This window comes from Gopherus flavomarginatus, chromosome 1 (assembly GCF_025201925.1).
Source record: "Gopherus flavomarginatus isolate rGopFla2 chromosome 1, rGopFla2.mat.asm, whole genome shotgun sequence".
NCBI lineage: Eukaryota > Metazoa > Chordata > Testudines > Testudinidae > Gopherus > Gopherus flavomarginatus.
Window position 1 is genome coordinate 12,865,471 of NC_066617.1, and position 23,061 is coordinate 12,888,531.

General features: G+C 45.9%; 1 protein-coding gene across 3 annotated transcripts in view; it reads right to left on the reverse strand.

The window, feature by feature from the left end:
- SFMBT2 (Scm like with four mbt domains 2) overlaps window positions 1-23,061 on the reverse strand; it is a 205,969-nt gene that overhangs the window by 157,186 nt on the left and 25,722 nt on the right. For all 3 annotated transcript variants that reach the window (XM_050936826.1, XM_050936824.1, XM_050936825.1), the window contains one exon: window positions 13,999-14,162. In XM_050936826.1, coding sequence (XP_050792783.1) covers window positions 13,999-14,110 — 112 coding nt within the window. In that variant the 5' untranslated portion in view covers window positions 14,111-14,162. The remainder of the gene's footprint in view (window positions 1-13,998; window positions 14,163-23,061) is intronic.

The window sequence follows — 23,061 nt, forward strand, 5'->3', positions numbered from 1 at the left end:
CCTCCCCCGACAGTTTTATGAAGAAAACGGCAGGGTTAATTTATTGCAATTATTGCTAGAGGTCTCCCATTTTCAAGATCCAAAAGTTATATCATGTAAGAGGAATGTCTCATTATTAAAAGGAAAAGGAATAAGTTATATTTGCTGCTGATGTAGCCAGACACACATCTGAGAAAAAAAAAAGATGACAGCAGAACTGGGTTTTCTAATCTTAACCAGCATGGGAAAGAGGTTGGGAGAAGAAACCACAGCACTATTTACTGTTAAATACACTAGAACTTCTTTTGAATACTGGGTTATGAAGACTGAGTCCTGGGGCCAGTTTTGTTCAACATCTTCATTAATGATCTGAATGATGGGATGGATTGCACCCTCAGCAAGTTCTCAAATGACACTAAGCTGGGGGGAGAAGTAGATGCACTGGAGAGTAGGGATAGGGTCCATAGTGACCTAGATAAATTGGAGGATTGGGCCAAAAGAAATCTGATGAGGTTCAACAAGGACAAGTGCAGAATCCTACACTTAGGACGGAAGAATCCCGTGCACTGTTACAGGCTAGGGAACAACTGGCTACATGGCAGTTCTGCAGAAAAGGACCTGGGGATTACAGTGGACGAAAAGCTGGATATGAGTCAGCAGTGTGCTCTTGTTGCTAAGGCTAATGGCATATTGGGCTGCATTAGTAGAAGCATTGCCAACAGATTGAGGGACGTGATTATTCCACTCTATTCAGCACTGGTGAGGCCACATCTGGAGTATTGCATCCAGCTGGGCCTCTCCACTACAGAAGGGATGTGGGCAAATTGGAGGGAGTCCAGCAGAGGGCAACAAAAATGATTAGAGGGCTGGAGCACATGACCTATGAGGAGATGCTGACAGAACTGGATTTATTTAGTCTGCAGAAAAGAAGAGTGAGGAGGCATTTGATAGCACCTTTCAACTACCTGAAGGGGGGTTCCAAAGAGGGTGGAGCTAGACTGTTCTCAGTGGTGGTAGATGACAGAACAAGGAGCAATGGTCTCTAGTTGCAGTGAGGGAGGTCTAGGTTGGATATTAGGAAACACTATTTCACTAGGAGGGTGGTGAAGCACTGGAATGGGTTCCCTAGGGAGGCGGTGGAATCTCCATCCTTAGAGGTCTTTAAGGCCGGGCTTGACAAATCCCTGGCTGGGATGATTTAGTTGGGGTTGGTCCTGCTTTAAGCAGGACTAGATGACCTTCTGGGGTCTCTTCCAACTCTAATCTTCTATGATTCTATGATTCTGCCTCACCTGCGCTACTTCAACCTGGTGTAACTACATAGGTGTAAATCAGGAATAACTCAGTTGAAGAGATTTCTGATAATAGGTGGCTCTTCAATCTAGCAGGAAAAGGCATGACAAGATCCAATGGCCGGAAGCTGAAGCTAAACAAATTCAGTCGAGAAAGTGAGGTGCACACTTTTTTTCAACAGTGGAGGGTAATGAACTATTGGACCAACTTATCTAAGAACATGGGGAATCTCCAGCACTCAACGCTGGATATCTTTCTAGAAGAGAGGCGATAGCCCAAACAAAAGTGATGGGCTTAAGGCAGAGACTACTGAGTGAGGGTCCATCCCCTGTGTTACACATGATGATAGTGGTCTCTTCTAGCCTTAAAATCTAATGACTCTATGGTCATGTCTACACAAAACACTTATTGTGCGGCAAGCTGGGATATAAATCTACAATGCTCAAGGTCACACGTGTTAGTGACAGAGCCAGGAATTTAACCCAGATCTCCCATACCCTAAGCATCACTAGACTGAGCTAAGAAATCAGGCTCTCCTTGCATTCAGTAGTAAGATGGGTGCAGTACAGTGACACACACCTAAAAAGTATTTGTTTTAAAAATCAAAATGAAAAGGGCAAGATTGAGCCAGATAGGTTGCTTGGAGGGCCAGGCTGCCTAGCAGTTATTGCACCAGACCTCCAGCTGCCATCAGGATGGTAGAGGTACCTGGTTCCTGACCCTAAGCCAGGAATCTTCTGGCCTCCACCCACATTTGGATGTCAGCTCCTAAGGGGTTGTGGTAGGGAGACCTAGGCACTCCTTCTCCACCAGGTTCCAGCCAGGAGCCCTGTGGGAAGCAACAGTGGCAAGGTCCTCCCTACAGAGAGTCTATGTCTGCTGTCCTGGACCACTTCCTATCTATAGATCCCTTCAGTTTGGGGCACGGCCCCTATAGTCCAAACAGTCACTTACTTACCAAAAAAAAAAAATAAGCCCAATGGACCAGGATGCTGCTCGTTCTCAAGAGGGTGGTGGCTGGAGAAGGCTCTGCTTGTGGGCCTTACCTGTCCCGTGGTGCCCCTCTCAGGCTCAACCTTCTGACTGGCTTCCCAGAGAAGGATTCCTCTCTCCTGCAACCTGTCCAGCACCTGTGCCTGGGCTCCTGGAGCAGGCTCAGCAGGCCTAGTAGGTGGGGACTAACAGGGCTCAGTATTGCCTTTTAATACGTTTGGGTCCACATTGGGTTTGCATACCCCATCACATTGAGATGGAGGGCCGCCAGGGGCTGAGCACCCCTCCTGCTGCAGAGACTTCAGGCCTTTACTCTCAGTCCTTCCATTTCATTCTGACACAGTAGAAGGCTGATTCCTCTACAGACTTTATCAGGAAATTACGTTTACTGTGTCTGTAAAAATAACATCAGGGAACTCGTTTATCATGGGCTCAGTGTCTTGTTTTGCTCAGTTTCATTACAGAGAAATGGAAGGGACTGAAAATTCCCCAAAACCTCTTGTGTTGTTTCTGTTTCTTTCCTGAAGTTCTGCAATAGCATCGGCTGCAACCACAGTCAGGTTGCCAAGGTGTTAGGCCAGGAACAGAGAGTCAGGACATTCTATTCCCAACTCTATCAATGATTTACTGTGCGTCCATGGGCAAGTCATGTAACCTTTTTCTGTGCCTGGGTTTCCAAAATCAATTTTTGCTGATCTCTATAAAATGCTTCAAATCCCTCAGATTGAAAGGAGCTACATAAATGAAAAGTATTTAATATTATAATTATAATTACTCTAACGAGCGGTTTTCACAAAGCCATATCATCTACCAGTACTCAAATCAACATTCCAAGGGTAAAAACCTAGCTGCTGAAGTCACTGGCAAAACTCCCATTTATTCCATAGGGTGGGGTGTCAAGATTTCACCCCACGTGTTCACGGGGTGATGGCTAATTTTACGATGTGCTTACATTGGTGGGTTTCAGTTATGGATCCTTTTGCTCTATGTTCTGTTTTGGTGAAACAGTCACACCTGTGTAACCTACCTTACATTTCATGTTCGTGTGGGCCTCGGTGTGCAAACAAAATAAATAGTAATGAGCTGCTACAATCTCAATGGTTTTGAAGTGCTCTGGGATCATCAATTGATAGAGGCCATAGAAATTAAAGGTACTTCGATAAAACTGCAGCCATCTAGGACTTCACTGTTAACACTATAGGCCACGTGACTACGGGAAAAACCTCAGAGTGAAAACAGAACCTGGATCCTTTGTTCAGAAAGCCCAAATTCCCTACCAACCTATCTGTTGGATATTTCCCTTTAATTCTTAGCTGTATAGAGTCTAAGGCACACAGCTAAGCAGTTCTGATTCTATCCTGTATCTGTTCCTATGTTCTAGCTAGTTATGTTACTTTATCAATGAAAGAACAGAAGAACGGCCATACTGAGTCAGACCAAAGGTCCATCTAGCCCAGTATCCTGTCTTCCGACAGCAGACAATGCCAGGTGCCCCAAAGGGAACGAACAGAACAGGCAACCACCAAGTGATCCATCCCCTGTCACCCACTTCCAGCCTCTGGCAAACTGAGGTTAGGGATACCACCCATGCCCATATTGGCTAATAGTCATTGATAGACCTGTCCTCCATTCAGGGCCATCCCTAGACACTGTGGTGCCCTACACAGCCCCAGGCCCACGCGGGGGAGGGGGAGGCTGAGCTGAAGGTCTGCGGGGGGTAGGAGAGAACCGCCCCCCAGCACAAGCCAGAGGCACAGCTGGAAGCTGGCAGAGCGGAGAAAGTTGGGGCCAGGTCGCTACACTTCCCGCCGCCCAGTGAGTGCAGGGAGCGCCCGATCCCTGCTACAGTCCAAGGACGTAGTTCAGGTGAAGGGATGGAGTGGGGGCAGGGCTAAGGCAGAGCAGGGGTGGGAAGAGGCAGAGCGGAGGGGGGACAGGGGCTATAGGTAAGGGGTGGAGTGGGTGCAGGGCAGGAGTAGGGGCAGCTTTTCTGGCTGCCTCAGCTGGCCAGGGGATTGGGCTGGCCACTGGAGCAGCAAGCAGCTGCATATGGCACCAGGAAATCTGGGGCAATTTGGTGCCTTACACAGCTGCGTAGTTTGCGTATGGGTAAGGATAGCCCTGCCTCCGTGAATTTATCTATTTCTTTTTTTAAAAACACTGTTATAGTCTTGGCCTTCACAACATCCTCTGGCAAAGAGTTCCACAGGCTGACTGTATGACCCTTGAAGAAACACTTCCTTTTGCTTCTTTTAAACCTGCTGCCTGTTAATTGCATTTGGTAACCCCTAGTTCTTGTGTTATAAGGAGGAGTAAATAACACTTTCTTATTTACTTTCTCCACAGCAGTCATGATTTCATAGACCTCGATCATATCCCCCCCCCTTAGTTTTCTCTTTTCTAAGCTGAAAAGTCCCAGTTTTATTAGTATCTCCTCAAATGGAAATTGTTCCATATCCCTAATCATTTTTGCTGCCCTTCTCTGAACCTTTTCCAATTCCAATATATCTTTTTTAAGATGGAGCAACCACATCTGCATGCAGTATTCGAGATGTACACATAACATGGGTTTATATAGAAGCAATATGATATTTTCTGTTTTATTATCTATCCCTCTCAACGATTCCCAACATTCTGTTCGCTTTTTTGACTGTTGCTGCACATTGAGTGGATGTTTTCAGAGAACTATCCACAATGAATCCAAGATCTCTTTCTTCAGTGGTAACAGCTAATTTAGACCTCACCATTTTATATGTAGAGTTGGGATTATGTTTTCCAATGTGCACTACTTTGCATTTATCACCATGAATTTCATCTGCCATTTTGTTGCCCAGTCACCCAGTTTTGTGAGATCCCTTTGTAACTCTTTGCAGTCTGCTTTGGACTGAAAAGATCTGTCCTGGATTCCAGTCCGGAAATAGAAAACTGAGGGAAGGATGTGCCAGCATTTAGGGCACTAGTCTAGGACTTGAGAGACCTTGCTTCAAGCCCCTGCTCTGTTACAGGCTTCTTGTGTGACCTTGGGTAAGTCACTTAGCCTCAGTTCCACATCTGTAAAATGGGGATAGTAGTATGTCACAAGGGTGGCATAAGGACAGATACATTAAAGGAAGTGAGGCATTCGGATCCTGCAAGGCCGCCCAGAGGATTCAGGGGAGCAGGGGATCTGTGGCTCACATGGCGGCGATCCGAGTCTTAGGCAGCATTTCAACAGCTGGGGGCCCTTAAGTCACTCCGCATCTTCGGCAGCACTGAAGGGTCCCCCGCCGCCAAAATGCCGCCACAGACCAGGACAGCCCTTGGGCCAGGGCTCACAGGGCCCCTGCGGGGCCCAGGGCAAATTGCCCCTCTTGCCCGCCCCCGGCAGCCCTGAGATCTTTTGGTGATCAGAGCCGTGTAAGTACCTTAGTTAGACAGATAAATTCAGATCATTTTACAGATGAGAAACTGGGTTAAGCTTATGTGATGATTTTGAGTGTAATAGCCGGTGAGCATCAGAAGCCAGACTGACTGGTGAGAAGAGGCAGCACTTTGATTATCTCCATAAGCACTCAGCTGAAACTGACTGACTGTTCAGGTTTCTGGAAATCACTAGTTCATGCTCAGAGAATTTAATACACACATTAGCATAGTGCCTCCCCTTCTTGTAACCTGCTACCTGTCCTTAGAGTGGGGAAGGTGATGTTTCTACTCATTGCATGGGTTTTCTGTGTGCATACTTAAGAACAATAGTTCTATATCAGAACTCCTTGCTACATCCCTCCCCTCTACTCTGGTCCCATCTAGACAGGATCTTCCCCATCCCACCATCACCACAACCACCTCTCCATTAGCAATATGGGAAGGGCAGCATGATCATGAGCCCATGACATCAGCTCACGTCACCAAGCTTGAAAAGAGATGCTTAGGAATTCAGTAAAATTCACTGATTAGCTAGGACCATAGATGTCAACAACAACAACATGGCCCATGGTTGCTCAGGACCTCAAAGTTATCATCCCTACCCAGCCCAGCAGGTTGCTTGGAACTTCTCGACAGCAACAAGCTGGGAAATAATACTTCTGTGGAGTCCAAGAGCCGCTCCAGAATGCAGTAAACATTAGGTATATTCCCCTACCCAGTGTTCACAGTCTTGACCTTTTCTACATCCCTCTCCTCTAGTCCATCTAGCTAGGATCTTTCTGGCCCACCTATCCCCAGTCACCAACCAACACCTGTGCTATGCTCCAACACAATTTTGCCTCCTATAACCCTTCCCAGTAACATGCACTTAATAAGTGGTGCTGCCTTCCCCCTTGCTTGTGGTTCTGGGAAAGCCTTTTAGCTTAAACAAGGGAAAAACTGAATTCCTGTCCCCGGAGCCCTCCTCCCTATGAGCATGTGGGATTTCTCACAGGCTAAGGAAGAGAACAGAGTGGGAACTGCTTGTTAAACACTTGGCAGCTCATCACTAAAAGCTGGTTTCTCAGATGTCTGCACCAGTGTTTCCTCAAACTGTGAGGCCTGTTTCTCCCCAAGGGAGACTGAGGCAAGGACAGGGAAAGTGAGCGAAACAACAAGACTGTTTTTCCTCTCCTGCCTGGAGTGTTGTCACAACGGACTCCACAAAAACCAGGGCCAGTGGCTGCATGAGGAATGGAAATACTTACTGCTTACGACACAGGAAAGGATCTGGCGGGGAAGAATCATAGAAATGTAGGGCCGGAAGGGATCTCATCTACTCCATTCTCCCTCACTGAGGCTACACAAATGAACCTACACCATCTTTGATAGGTCTTTGTCCAACCTGTTCTTCAAACCTCCAATGATGGGGATTCTACATCCACTCTTGATGACCTATTCCAGTGCTTAACTACCTGCAGATTAAACCCATTACTTCTTGTCCTACCTTCAGTGAACATGGAGAATAATGGAGCACCCCCTCCCCCCCTTTACAACAGCCCTTAGCCTATTTGAAGACTTATCAGGTCCACCCTCATTCTTCTTTTCTCAAGACTAGCATGCCCAGTTTTTTCAACCTTTCCTTACAGATCAGGTTTTCTAAATCTTTTATCATTTTTATTGCTCTTCTCTGGACTCTCTCCAATTGGCCATATCTTTCTTAATGTGTGACACCCTTAACTGGACACAATAATCCACCTAAGACTTCACCAGTGCCAAGCAGAGTAGAATAATTACTTCGAGTCTTACATATGGACACTCCTATTCATACACTCCAGAATGTTAGCCTTTTTCACAACTGCATCATATTCTTGGCTCATATTCAATTTGGTATCCACTGTAACCCCAAAATCTTTTTCTGCAGTACTACTCACTAGCCAGTTGTTCCCTATTTTGTAGCTGTGTATTTGATTTTTCCTTCTCACATGAGGTACTTTGCACTTGTCTTTACTGAATTTCATCTTGTTGATTTCAGACCAATTCTCCAATTTGTCAAGGATGAATTGAATTTTAATTCCATCCACCAAAATGCCTGCAGCCAGTGTGGTATCATCCACAAATTTTTTAAACTCTTATCTTTTATCCAAATTATTAATGAAAAATATTGAATAGTATCAGACCCAGGACCAACCCCTGTGGGACTCCACTTGGTGGGTCTTTCCAGTTCGACAGCAAACCGTTGATAACTACTCATCGGCCTTTCAACCAGTTGTGCATTCATCTGATAGTAATTTGATCTAAACCACATTTCCCTAGTTTGCTTATGAAAATGTCATGGGGGACTGTGTCAAAAGCCTTACTGAAATCAAGATATATCAGATCTACTGCTTCTGCTCCATCCAGTATGCAAGTAACCCTGTCAAAGAAGAAAATTAGGTTGGCTTGGCATGATTTGTTCTTGACAAATCCATGTTGGCTATTTATCATGACCCTATTATGCTCTATGTGCTTACAAATTGGTTGTTAGACCAGTTGCTCCATTATCTTTTCAGGAATTGAGGTTAGGCTGACGGGTCGATAAATCCCTGGGTCCTCCTTTCCGCCCCCCAACTCCCTGCCTGTTGAAAATGGGTATTGTTTGCCCTTGATGAGTCCTCTGAAACCTCACCCATCCTCCATGAGTTCTCAGAGATAATCACTGAAGTTCAGAGATTGCTTCTGCTAGTTCCCCAAGTCCCTAAGGTAAATTTTGTCAGGATCCGTCACCCTGAATACATCTAACTTATCTAAACATTCTTTAACCTGTTCTTTCCCTATTCTGGCTTCCACTCCTTCGCCCTTGTTGTCATCATTAATTGTGTTACATATCTGGTCACAATCAACCTTTTTAGTGAACACAGTAGCAAAATAGGCATTAAACACCTTCGCTTTCTGATGTCTTCCATTATTAGCTCATCTTCCCTGCTAAGTAGTGAACCTACACTTTCATTCCTCTTTCTCTTGCTCGTAATGTATTTGTAGAACCTCTTCTTACTGCCTTATGCCCCTTGCTAGGTGTATCTCATTTTGTGCCTTAGCCTTTCCGATTTTGTCCCTATGTGCACGCACTATTCTTTTGTACTCATCTTTAACAATTTGTCTATGTTTCTACTTTTTGTAGGGCTCCTTTTTGATTTTCAGGTCATTAAAGAGCTCCTGATGGAGCCACATTGGTTTCCATCTCTTCCCAGTAGTCCTCCTTCACAGAATAGCATCCAATGGTAAAGAAAGCCAAAGCCCTCCTGTTGACACCATCTGTGCAACTATACATTCTTCTCCAAGATGTATCTGTCCCTGGCTGGACTCTTACCTTCAGCTGGCACAATGGACAAGAACACATTCTGCACCCCCAACTCTTTAACTCTTGCTCCCAGAACTCACTGCTGATCTGCTTAGGGCCATATTACTGTTTCTTTAAGGGCCCAGAGCCAAGAGCCTGCAGAGAGGGTGGGGGCAAGGTTTCCCTTCCCCACCTGAACCAATGGGGAATGAGCTGGGAGAAGGGGACCAGTATAAATACTGCCTCCTCCCACATAGCAGGGCAGACACCAGGAGACATCAGCAGGGAAAGGCTGGCCTGATGAAGACCCTGAAGCCTGATGGCTAATTAGGAAAAAGGGGCCTGCTAAGGGAGAAGCTGGCAAAAGCCTTGCAACTGGCTAACTCATAACCCAGTTCCAAACAGGAGAGGACAAGAAGCTCAGAGGGCCCAGCGAAGGGCAGAAGATGCTTCAAGTGCTTGATTTTGTTTGTAGTTCTGAGCTCTACTGAGCTCAGGGAGAAATCCTGAGACCTGCTACTCCAGAGAGAAGAGTGTGATGATTTTTTTTTCCATTTACTCCCATGGTGAGTTGGAAGGACTTTGCTGCCAGCCTGGCGGAAGCTAGGGGAAGGGACTTCAAGTGGCTGGGTCGGAGGGCTAGGCCACAGAAGGCCCAGACAGAGATGGACAACAGGAAGAGATGATGAAGGGGAAGGTATGACAACCCCACACCTACTCACAAGGGGGCATGCCAGAGTGACCACTGCCATCACAAGGAGCCATTCCCACTCTCAGTCACCACCCCAGATCTGGCACAATTCACAATGGTTTTTTTTTGTTTTTTTTTTATCATTCTCAACTGACTGCTGTTTGGGGTTCAGGTGTCCACAGAAGCTTCCTTCATAACTGGCAATCCCAGAAAAAGTGCTCTATGGAGGCTGAACTCCCATCTCCCTCTGCAGAATGTGGCTGGGCACAAGACCCAGGGCCGAACCAGGGACCTCCAGAGCTGAAAGGCTACGCCTCTACAGCTTAAGCTAAGACCCATATCCTCTGTGGAGTGGGCATAGGAAATGGGGAGACATAACACATACTGAATAGTGGCTTACATACCTCTTCTGAACGGAAGCACATCCCAAACATTTGAGTCCCATGGCAGTTCACATCCCAAACAAGCTGCCACACACACAACCACCACCATCTTAGCCAAAACTAGAGACCACCAGAACTATAAACATGAGTTTAAGCTAAAGAGCCAGGCTGTCTACATGGGGACGAGATTCATATTCTCTAAGGACTAGGCATACTGCCTAATGGGTTATGCTTGTGCGGCTGAAACCTGTGTTCTGTGAATAAATAGAGAACTTCCGTCTGTAGGGTTGATGACCTGGTGCCTTTCATGATGAACCTTTAATTCACTTCCCTTTTACAAGGCATCAGATGTGATTTTCTGGGTCATGGACAAAGTGGCGGGAAGCAAAAAGCCTCCAAGGCGACAAATCTATTCAGTTAAGATGTCACTGCCCATTTACACTGGCCTTGGATTCCTACCATGAAAACCGAGGTGAAATACAAAAAAAGGGCCTAATATCAACTTTCTAAAGAGCAAAATGAAATCCCTGTTGCCCACGGAAGTAGAGCAATTACTGGATGTTGTGGATGTGAATGTCGATGGTCAAGAGACAGAAACGTTGAGTGACTGAATTCCTATGGACAAGGGACAGCCTGAGAAGAGGCAAAGAGAGGATCAAATAAACCACTCGCGGAGAGCAAGTGGTCGAATCTGAAACGCAAAGAAAAGCAGTTTGAAACTATTCAGTAGCCTCCAAAGAACTCAGGACCCAATTCTGCCAGTTCCCCAGTGCTTCTTGCAAGGTGCTGTGCAATGTTAGAAGCTCCCAGCATCATGCTCTTAGAATCTTATTCTCCAGGGTGCTCAGCAGATTGGAGCCTTCCGGGATCTCATCTCTGATGCAAGCACTGGAGCAGAAGCCAGATGCTTTGGAGAAGATATGCAAAGAATATGTGGGAGCTAGAGGAGTTCAAAACCTAGCGAAATAACCCATTCACTACAGCATCAAAGCTTAGAGAACCATGAGGCTTTCACTTTTAAACAGAGGTTGGATGCATAAAGCAAAAGCTTCCAAGGTTTTTCAGGTGTGATTAAAAATATAAAGTTACAATTGGCCAATCTGTTTGAGTTTCTTTCAGATATAATGCAGAGCTATCAATTCCTTTCTTCAAGAGGCTTATCAGGAAGGTGAACAACAGAACATTAACAGCATGGTCTGAAAGAAGAGATCCAATAAGTCCTGAAAAGGCATCGAAGGGGATTTTAAAAGCATTCACCACTGGCCTAACTCTGCTCTTCTTGAAGTAAACGGGATTTTAATCATTGACTTCAAAGGGAGCGATGGTTAAATGTCCATTGGCTTCCATGGGAGAAGAGTTAGGCCAACACTGAGAACTTCTGAAATTCCTCCTCTAATTCTTTCAGTATACAGCCTCGGGGGAACGGTCATTTCATTCACCAGGAGCGCAAGGAGAGTGCAGAACCTTTAAACAACTGGGGGCCAGAGTTGCAGAATTCTCCGCACCCACCAGCCCACACTGAGAACACTCCAGGTTCTCAGTGCAAGCTACCAGGGCACTGAGCTCATTAGAAAATCTGACCCTCCGTCTGACATTTATAACTCAGTATCCTTTCATCATCAGCAAGCCTCATGGAAACGTCCGATTGTTGGGAAAAGGATTTAGTGTTATCAGCCCCAGGACGAATACGACAATGGAAGACGCACGTATCAATCTGTTCACAGAAGATGAGCTGTACAATACTGGTTATTATTTAATGTGTGGATTGCAGAAGTCTTTACCATCAGCAGCACCCCAGCGTATTAGGCACTACATAACCCAGTGATGTGCAAATTTTTCTAGTCGCACCGCCTCTTCCCCTTAACAGAATCTGTCCATGCCTCCCCCGAACCCACCCACCTGTTACTGCACAGCCAAGCCTTCCTCATCAGCGGAGCTTGGGCTGAAGGTGGAGCTGGGGGCAGAACTGGGGATGAGGGAGGAGCTAGGGCAAGAGGCGGAGCTAGTGTGGGGGCAGAGAGGGAATGAGAGCAACACTGGGCTGGCAGAACAGGGGGCGGAGTGGGGCAGATCTTGCCTGGAAGTAGAGCTGGGCTTGGAGGCAGAGCTGGGCTGGGGGCAGAGTGGGGCCGGGGCATGGCGCTCCCTCCCTGCCCCTTCCGTGCGCTTCCCTCCCTCACAACATTCCTCCATGTCCCCTACAGTTTGGGGACCACTGATATAAACACATTGTTTTACTATGGGTATGTTTACATTACAACCAGAGGCATGACTGCAGCATGCGTAGACACACTGAGCTAGCTTTTATCTAGCTAACTCAAGTAACAACAGCAACTAAGCCTCAGCAGCATGAGGCTGGGACCTAGAGTATTTACTTGACTGGCTAAGCCCATACTGCTGCTGCCACATCACTGTTTTTTTAATTTGACCTATCAAAAATCAAAGCTAGCTCGGGGTATGTCTACACATGCTGCAGTCACATCTCTTGTCACAGAGGAGACATAGCCACAGTCCCTGCCCTGCAGCACTTACAACCTAAACAGGGTGGGAGAAAAGGATACAACATGCAAGCAAAACACAGGGAACGGAGACACTAACTGGTAGTGACTGGCCAAGGTCACAGAGAAGAACCAGTGGCAGAGCAGGCAACTGAGCCCAGGAGTCCTGGGTCCCTGTCCAGAACCTTAATAGCAAGACCATCATCACTCCAAAGAAAGAGCCTTCATCTTCCCAAGTTTGGAAAAATAAAGAGCTAGAAATAGCTGTACCAATAGTTCTGTGGCCATGTATTAAATCGTCCCGGATGATTCACCCCTGTGCAAAGAGCCAGAACAAAGTCTACGTGCCACTTAAACCTTATTTTGAGTAGTCAAGTGGGACTGAAGTGCTGCACAGGCCGCATGCTGGTGCTCCGCACACAGCGGAATTTCACCCCAAACGAGGCTGTAGTCACAGATTCCGAGCTCACTTTGCAAAGCTTAAAGAAAGATCCTTGGAGAATTGAATCAATTTGTAAGGCTAAGACTATGTCTCGGAGGTCGAGGAAGACATGGATTCTGTGACTTCCAGAGACCGCCATGACATTTTCCGCTTTGGCCCTGGGGCAGTAGGGCAGGAGCTGTAAGCCCCCGCAGGCAGGGGCCCCCCCACAGCTCTCAGCCAACACAGGGGGACCTGGAGCTCTGAGCCACCACAGGTGTCGGGGGGGCCCCTGCAGCCACAAGAGGACCCCAGAGCTCCAAGCCACTGCAAGCAGCGGGGAGAACCCTGGAACTGTCAGCCACAGTGGCAGCAGGGGCTGGATGCCACCTCTCCCCTCCTATAGCAGGTCTCAGGCTCTCATCAGACCCATTTTATCACAGTTATTTTTAGTAAAAGTCATGGACAGGTCACAGGCTCCCACGAATTTTTGTTTATTGCCTATGACTTATCCCTGACTTTTACTACAAATAACTATGACAAAATACTAATCTTATCTATAAGTCCTTGTGCCACACTCATCATCATAGTCTAGGAGCACCTTCCAGTAGTGCATTAAACAACATAACTACCTATAAGGCACACGTTTGTTCTTTCATCTTCTCCCCAGGGAGAGAAGCGCATGCAGTGGAGATACACCCCTTAGCATCATTTGAGAAATGTATTGCACGCTCTGATAGCAGGGATGTTTTTTGTGGGGAAAAAAAAAATCTAAATAAAAACATAGGACAAAAAAAAAATTCTAGAAAAAGTTGATCAATCCAGCTGATCCAAATAAAGGAAAAACTTCCAAACATATTTGTAAATTTTTGGGGAAGAAAAGCAAAATTTTAAAAAGGGTTGAAAAACAAAGGAAACATTGTCAAAAGTTTTGCCAATTTTCTTCCAAATGTTGTTGAATTTTGAAAAATTTCATCTTGCACGAGAAAATCTGTTTTATTTACTTAAAAGTGAAACAGACGGGGAAAACAAGAGCTCACCTGAATCAAACTGTTCTCCGTTCCCATTGGCTGGACTCTGACCCTTCTCCTGGGATAGGGATAGATGTTGAGTCTCTTGCATGGCGGAAATCAAAGACATCCTAGTTTCCATTGCTCACAATAAGATTTCTTCCTTTCCTAATTCATCATGTAACAAAAATGTCCTGCAAGAGAGTAAAAGAGAATAAATGAGCAGCCTATTTTCATAGAATATCAGGGTTGGAAGGGACCTCAGGAGGTCAGCTAGTCCAACTCCCTGCTCAGTGCAGGACCAAACCCCAACTAAATCATCCCAGCCAGGGCTTTGTCAAGCCTGACCTTAAAAACTTCTAAGGATGGAGATTCCACCACCTCCCTAGGTAATTCATTCCAGTGCTTCACCACCCTCCTAGTGAAATAGTGTTTCCTAATATCCAACCTAAACCTCCCCCACTGCAACTTGAGACCATTACTCCTCGTTCTGTCATCTGCTACCACAGAGAACAGCCGAGCTCCATCCTCTTTGGAACCCCCTTTCAGGTAACTGAAAGCAGCTATCAAATCCCCTCTCATTCTTCTCTTCTGCAGACTAAATAATCCCAGTTCCCTCAGCCTGAGCAAGTAAACACACTTCCCTAGCTCTTCTTCAATGTTTTCTTTTGAGTCACCCTGCATTTTGATTGCTGCAATTAATTTATGTACTTCTGTGGCTTTTATCATTACAATATCTGAGCACCAATGAAATTATCCTTTGGAATGGGGATGATAATAGTTCTCTTATTTACCGATGAGTAACAGATTAGGGTCCAATCCAAAATCCACTGAAGTCAATGGGATTCTTTCATTGATGTCAATGGGCTTTTCGTTAGTCTATTGGGGACTTGAACAAGGTTATATAGGGAGCCTACGGCTGAACTAGGGATTTGGTTCAGTATAGCGCCTTAACCACAAAGCCCATCGTTCCTCTGCTACATCTCTAACCTGTTCCTGAAGTAGTTCTGGATACTTGACCTTAACAGGGCCAAGTGCTGAAAAGCAACATGGTCTAGTATGGAGAGTAACAGGCTATAAATCTGGAAACCTGGGTTCTTTTAAACCAAACTGCCACTGTGATGCTGAGCCACGGCTCTGTCTCCGCACAATGCACCATCCAGAGCAGCTCAGCCAAGCAGCTGATCTAAGCCAGTGGTAAATCACTACAGCCCTGGAGCAAGGAGACTGCAGGGAAGGATTTTGTGACACGGGGAGTTTCTCTGAGTCACCAGGCCTACCAGGAATGAGGCATCTTATACAATCAACCTCTGCTCAGGGCTGTGCCTTAGAAGTACAATCTAGCACTTGGACTGTAAACTCTTTGAGGCAAAGGCTGTCTAATTATACGTTTGTACGGGGCCCAGCAGAGTGAGGCTTTAATCGTGAGGGGAACTTTTGGGTATCACTGGAAGACAAATAGTAAATAATAATAGATTGTTACCGGAGAAATGTCCTTGTTGACCTCTTTGTCTATAAAACACCTAGTGCACTTTGGGCACTATATAAATAAATGATCATTTTGCCACTTCATCTTTATTTCTCCTGATGTGCATGAAACACCATGACTATTTCAAACTCAGGTAACCTCAGAATGTGTACATCTGTCATCCCCAGTGTACATTCTCTTTCAATTAACTATGAAACTAGAAGCAATCAGTCCACTGCAAGTCAAAAAACACTAATCCTTCAGCAGAGAAGCACTGGAATATTTCCAAAAATATCACAGAATATCAGGGTTGGAAGGGACCGCAGGAGGCCATCTAGTCCAACCCCCTGCTCAAAGCAGGACCAACTCCCAGATCCCTAAGTGGCCCCCCTCAAGGACTGAACTCACAACCCTGGGTTTAGCAGGCCAATCATTAATAAGAAATTGGTTACGTATCAGCTTTTTGCCTGAAACTTATTTCGAGGGGAGGGGAAAAATGGTAGTTAAAGCTTTTATTTTCCCTCGGTAGGTTCAGATATTTTTACTTTCCCCCCAACCAGACAGGAAGGAAAGATAATCTAGGATTGGAAAAGCAATCAATTTAAAGGTGCCAAAATCAGTCATTTTAAAGAGAACTCAAGGGTAACCATATAAATACGAAGCAGAAAGATAAGTTACTCAGTAGTATAGTTAAATCTTGAGACGTTCCCATTATTTTGACAGGACAAAGATATGAGCTAATGTGAAGTTTAAGGTGTCTGGTCCGGCAGCTGTAGTGTTTATACTGGCACATAGCAAACAGTTTCTGTTAAAGAAATATTGTTGCGGAAGGTTAGGCTCTGATCCATTAAAAGGGCCCATCTGCATCCCAACCATGTCAGCAGAGTTCTGCATCAGTGGATCGGATTGCAGAATTGGCTTACGCGGTTTATAAACAAGAGATGTTGAACAAAGCAGCAGAGGAAGAAAAATGTTTTCGCTATTATGTTTAAAAAAAAAAAGTCAGTAAAAACAGTCTTGATCTGGAGTTAAACAGTAGTTGCTGTAGCAGTGGGAATAAGAAATCTGGTCCAAAGCCCACTGAAATCAATGGGAGACTTTCCATTGAATGTGCTTTGGAGCAGGCCCAAGAAACAGAAAGTGAAACGTCCATGAAACTGAGGAGTACGTTTTCCTCCTCCAAGAGGAGGAAATGAACAGAGGCAAAAGTAAATGGTCACCAGCGGCAAAGTTTGACTGTGAACTTCCCTAAACTCTGGAGCACTTTTGCTTTGGGCTCCTCGAGTCAACACATAAATGGTCAAAAGAAATTCAAAGGGATTTTGTTTACACACATTCTTTAGGTATTTTTACATTACCATGGAACACAGTTTTAAAAAAAATTTAAAAAAAGATGTACTGTGCCATGTACCTCTAAGAAGATTCTTGTAAAGTGTGACCTGGCAATGGTCTATGGCCAATCTTTTCTTGTTGGGAATGGTTACAAGATTGTAATTTAAAGCATTTAAAGTATGATCTGAAAATAAGCCCCAAACTTCCTCTTCAGCAAACCAAAGATGCTCAGGTATTGCTCTGAGCATTTGCGTTTACATAACTGGCTTTCAGTGAAAGCTGATTTAGGCTGTTTATTAATAAATAATAATAGTAATAATAAATAGAGAAAAAATATTTGGATCACAACAGCACCTGGAGGCTCCAGCCAAGATCAGGGACTCATTGCACTAGGCACAATGGTATTAACAAAACCCAAACACAGTACCTTCCCTAACGAGCTTACAGTCTAGATAGACAAGACCAACAGGGTATGTCTCCACAGTGACTAGACACTTGGGCTCCCGGGGCTCAGGCTGCAGAGCTGTTTCATTGTTGTGCAGGCTCCTGGGCTCAGGCTAAGGCTGGAGCTCTAGGACCCTGCCAAGTGGGAGGGTCCCAGAACTCACGCTGCAGCTTGGAAGCCTACACAGCAATGAAACAGCCTTGCAGACAGAGCTCAAGTCAGCTGGCACGGGCTAGCCGCAGGTTTTTCTTTGCTGTGTAGACATACCCGCAAAGGCTTAGATGGGAAAAACAGGCACAGAAACTTGCCCAATGTCACACCGCAGGTCAGTGGTGGAACCCAGATCATCCTAATCCAATGCACTATATGCTGACCACACTGCTTCACAGTGATTGCTGCTATTAATTAATTATTATTAAAATGTATTCATACTAGATCCTTGATAGAAGAGATAGAAACACACAACCCCTGCCCCGAAGGAGCTTACAATCTAAAGCCCCGATCCTTCAAGGTGACGTGCATCGTCAGGACCCCCGAACCCTTGCAAAGCTGAAGTCAAAGAAATTTTGCACAGCTCCAGAGGTCCAGCTGTGCAGAGCTGAGTCCATGATCAGGGTTACATTGCAGATGAGATGCTCCGAGTAACAAACAGCAGGGAATGGCCAGGTTTGGAAAGACAATGATAAGATCACTCAGTGATTCTACCTAGGTACTTGTCTGAGACCTCATCCCCATAGTATCAGTTAAAGAGGAGATTCATTGGTAACGAGGATGTTAATAGGCTAGCCTGTTCCATCTCCCTGTTTGAAGGGCCCTGCATGGGACCTGGGGTTTAGGAAGTAGGGAATACTGCTGCAGAGGTGTCTAGCTGTCTCCCGCCCCATGGGGAGGCAGAGACCCACATGTGAAGGGCATGATCAGACCTACAAGACTGAATTAGTCTGACAAAAAACATATACCCAGATTCTTCAGTGTTCCAACACTTGCAATCTTTGGCATTACGCTTGATGCCCCAGCTCCTGAAGTGATGTAAATAAGTGAAAATCTCAGCTTTTTTTTAAAAAAAAAAAAATTGTCTCAGAGTTGCAGAGACTCAAGCACTCCGTAAAAAAAATCTGAAGGTTTTTAAACCAACCTGATGATTTGGGGAGGCCTCACCCCTAATTTTTGGATGGTGCCGCTGGTAATACTGATTATTCTACCATTCACCTGCTCATGCTTAATTTGGCATCTAATCCCATTCACAGGCAGCAAAAGAAATCTAATAAAAAATAATCTATTTTCCTTGGTTGTTTCTTCCCACTGCTGGCAGACTCACAACTGCACTTCTGTCTCTTGTCTCCTGAGTCGTCATCTCTGTCAATACTGGCTCTTTGCATAAAAGAAGACAGGACCTAGAGTTTCACCATTTTAAATTCCTCCTCTCTTGTCAACTCCAGCTCATTTTTCCTTTGTATAATCCACACTGAGAGGAGAACCCTGTCCTGATACCCAAACGCGACTCCCTTCACACCTCACACAGGTCCCTCATTCGCCCATGTTCCTTTGGTGACCTCCTCTCCTTGAAAATTATTTACATCAGAAATGCAAGACCATGGAACTGAGGTCACAGAAAGAGTCCTTTACAATGGACGAAAGATTCCTACAGCATGGTGAGCTTGCTGCAGGCGTCATTGCTGGAGGTCATCACACTGGGCCTTGGGCAGCTTGAGATGTAACACTTCCCTGACTTCACAAGAACCTGGTTACTTTGGCAACCAACAGGGGCCTTAGGGGGATGGAACCAGCCCCTGCCCTCCAATAATATCTCTGTTCAGGAGGTCTCCCCAGCTAATGTAAAGACATTATGCCAGCCGTGCTCCAAGATCCTACTGTAGGGGGGCTGATCGGGGGCATGCCAGGAGAGGTAGGGAGTGAGTCGGGGATGGATTGGGGGCATGGCCATATGGCTGTTCTCTCTGCAAAGGACTATGGGAAACAGAGCATATATTACAGGAAGCACAAAAACATTTTACCCCCACCTTTTCCTTTCTCCCTGCCACAACCGTTTTTTCCTCAAGTGCATGAACAGAGTAACTGAGTGTCGATCCTTTGGATTTCTAATCACGTGTTGGGGGGGGGCAGGAAATTGAACAGTGGAAAATGGTACCACCTATCATATGGAAAACAAAATTGGATCCACCAGAGCTCGTTGGGACATAGAGCTGTAGTTTCGGTTCAAGCCCATATCTAATGTGTGATTTATAATCTATAACTTTTAGATGTAAGCTTGACAAGCTTTAAATCTGTCGAACTCCAAGTGCTAAAGCTCCATGTCAAAGCGAGAGAGGAAACTGCTTCGGGCTAGCTGGCCAAACAATTAGGTAACTGTGAAATTAGGTGTGGCAGCCCTCAAGGGACAAAGAAGCAGAACCAGGTATCCAGCACAGGTCTACATGCAGACATCTCTTTTAAAATACTACTACAGAGCTGGCATGGTCATGCCAGCTGACTCCTGCTTTCCTGCCATTCCAGAATACATCCTTCTATGACTTCACAGCTACCAAGGCCTCACTGTTCTATGGAACTAGTCTAGAAGGCCTCCAAACTCCAAGTGGCAGGGCTTTTTAGCCTATGCATGATGGGAGCAGCTGTGATTGAGTAGCCTAAGCACACAACTGAAAGTGGGTTTGAGTCCTGACTCTGTCACTGACTTGCCATGGGACTTGGTGCAACTCATTAAACCACTATGTGCCTCACTTTCCTCATCTGTAACATGGGGATAATGATTTTCTCCCATCTTTATAATGCCATTTAGAACAAGTGGGAAGGGATGTAAGTGCAAAGTCATTACCTTGAAAGATTTTATATCCCAAAAAGGTATTAAGATGTATAAAAGCCCTCTTTGGAGGCTGTGATGAGACGGAGAATTCTGGGGTTTGACAGCAGGACAGGAACAGCTCTGAATTTTCTTGGATGCAGTCACAGGATGAGCTGGCCTCTTAACATTAGGCAGGGTCTCAACCCCAGCTTTGGAGCCCAAGGGTCACATGACAGGGACAACATGTGACTAAGAACAGACCTGCTGGGAGCCACCTAGGTGAGAGGGAATTTTTAGGAGAGGCAGGAGTTAGGCCGCTTGGCCCAGAAAGGATCAATGCCACTCCACAGTCTGTTTCTGGTACTTGTCTCAGAGAATAACTTGATTAAACCTAAAGCCCTTGGCAAGATACCATAATAATACCTAGCTCTTAAGTGCTTTTCACTATTAGATCTCAAAGTGCTTTACAACAGAGTATCACAATCTTCATTTTACACGGGGGGAAAACCTGTGGCACATAGATGTGAAGAGATTTACCCAAGGGCATCCAGGAGACTCCCCGCAGAGCGAGGAACAGACCCTTGTTCTCTTGAGCCCCAGTTCAGTGTGCTCATCACTAGGCCACACCACCTCCCACCAAAAATGTTTTTGCTCTGCCCAGCGTGGGCTACAATTCCCATACGCTTTATCCTCTCACTTCTCTCAGTCCTCGTGGGACCTTGTCCTGACCCAGGAGTTTCTCTACCCCCTGCAATGCTCCTGCTGGTCTTTAAGGACCAGATGCTCCTCAGGCAATCACCCAGCATCACAGCCTTCACTGGGAGGCAGCTGTTTAGTCACAGGTGGGGCTGGACTCCATGTCCCCTTAAAGGAGCAAGTCACCCTGTGACAGACAGGTGCTATTAATTATGTGGCTTTATGGAGCTCTTGGTTGGACATGGCAGTTTCGATGGCTAAGTGCAGGTACACAATGGGCATGAGGAACATATTCTGCTGGACATGGTAAAATACTATCTGGACTAGAGACGCTGAAATAATCCAGTGCAGTTCGCATGGCTCCTGGCCTCAGTGAGGACGCGGTGTTGTGCTGGGCGGGAAGGGAGCTCCAAACGTGCTTCATCCTATATCTGAGCATGCTGACCTATGGAAAGGGCAGCTCCCAACATGTAGTGCTCTGCTGTGACCCACACAGCCTAGCTGGGAGAAAGGGCAGCTCCCAGCATGAGATGCTCCTTGTTGATCCAAGCTGTTTGTCCCACAGAGAGAGCAGGTTCCAGCAGAGGATACTTGATCATGACATAAGCCTCCTAGCCTACGCAGATGACAGCTCTCGGGAGGCATCATTGCCCTGTGAACGGAGTGACAGGGCAGGATGCAGCATGCAATGGTCTGTCATGGTCTAAGCAACCTACTCCACAGATCTGGCAGATCATACACAGTGCCACAGCCAGCCCCTTGGAGACCCCAGGTCCTCAAATGTAACATGACAGCTTGAGCAGAGCAGCCTGGCTCAGAGACAACAGGCTAGTTCTAGCACAAAATCCACAGGACCCTTTCCAAGCGCCCTGGAAAGCTTTCAGCGCTATACTGCACTGAAACTGGTTGCTTGTGGGCACCAAGCTGCTCAGCTCACGATGGCACCTTGCATGCTTGAACTGGTCTTCTCTGCTAGCCGCACATCACAGCAAGTGCAAGCTGCCGTGGTTTGTGAAGATCAGGTGTTCTCCTCCCCTCCATCGGCTGGGGGGAAGGGACCAGTGTTCTCTTTGCGGCCTATGTTTCAATGAGTATGTCCGCACTGCACACTAAGCCCAGGCTCTGACTCAAGTCTGAGCCCAAGCCCCACTTCTGTGCACAAACAAAATCAGTCTGACTCAGGTCAGCAAGCAACCAGGGCCCTGGTCCTAGGACTTCCTAGCAGGGTAGGTCAGAGCCTGAGTCCTGCTGCGGATGCAGCTCAAGCCACACACCTCAGTCAGAAGGTTTGCATGGTGCAATATGGAAGCGTTAGCGCAGCTGTGAGACCCGGGTCCAGCAATTGTAAATGCAAGTTTACAATGCAGTAAAGATGCTCGAGCACCAAGTCCAACAGCCCAGGTCCAAATGCCTAGGCTTAGCATACAGTGTAGACATACCCGGTCCTTCTCTTAACTCTTCAGATTACTCCAACGCAGTGAACATGTCTATCAGGACAGTCCCATCAAATGGATCACATTCGCCCCACCTTTGGCAAGTTATCCCACTGAGTGTTAATGGGATGACATGCACGAATAAGGCAAGCAGTTTGCAGCTCCGAGTGAAATCTGAGAATCTAGGTCAAGGCAGCTTCTCAATAACCCCACACTTTTAAAGGATCAGCATAGTACAATACTTACCCCCTCTCTAAGTCTCTGCACCATGCAAATGGAGCATCATTCAGAAGCACTGCTGCACACATTAAAAACCAGCCTCCCACCTTCGAGGGAAGGAGCCTGGCTTTCTTTTTAGACAAAGTACCTGTTGGAAACCTCTTAAGGATCATTTCTTCAACATTTCCGTCCTTTTCAAAATTAAAGACTCTAAGCAGAGTCCTTCAACAACTGATCTCGTTTATATCCAGTGACAGTTTCCTTGTGACATTGAACACTCTGCAAGATTTTATGAAGGGCAAACAACTACTTGGAAAGTGCTGCGATGGTTCAAAAATATTCCAAGAAGAGATCCATTTTGATCCGGAAAACTAGAAATGCTCCCCAAATTACAGGGCTGATCCTGCCCCTGTTGACAGAAATGGCATTGAGTATACAATGTACAAATACATCTATATGAGGTTTGATGACACCCAGAGCCTTGACTTCAATGGGAACAGATCTATTCCACTATGCTTAACACCACAGTACAGTACTGAATACAATATAAATATAGAGAGTCCATCAGTAATACTCAGACCGAGGCTTGCGAGCTGCAAGTGGCTCTTTAATGTGTCACTCTTTGAAGCACATGGTATTAAAACCCGGTGTGATTTAAGTTATTAACCAATCAGTGTGCTTTTACTATGTTATTAGCCAA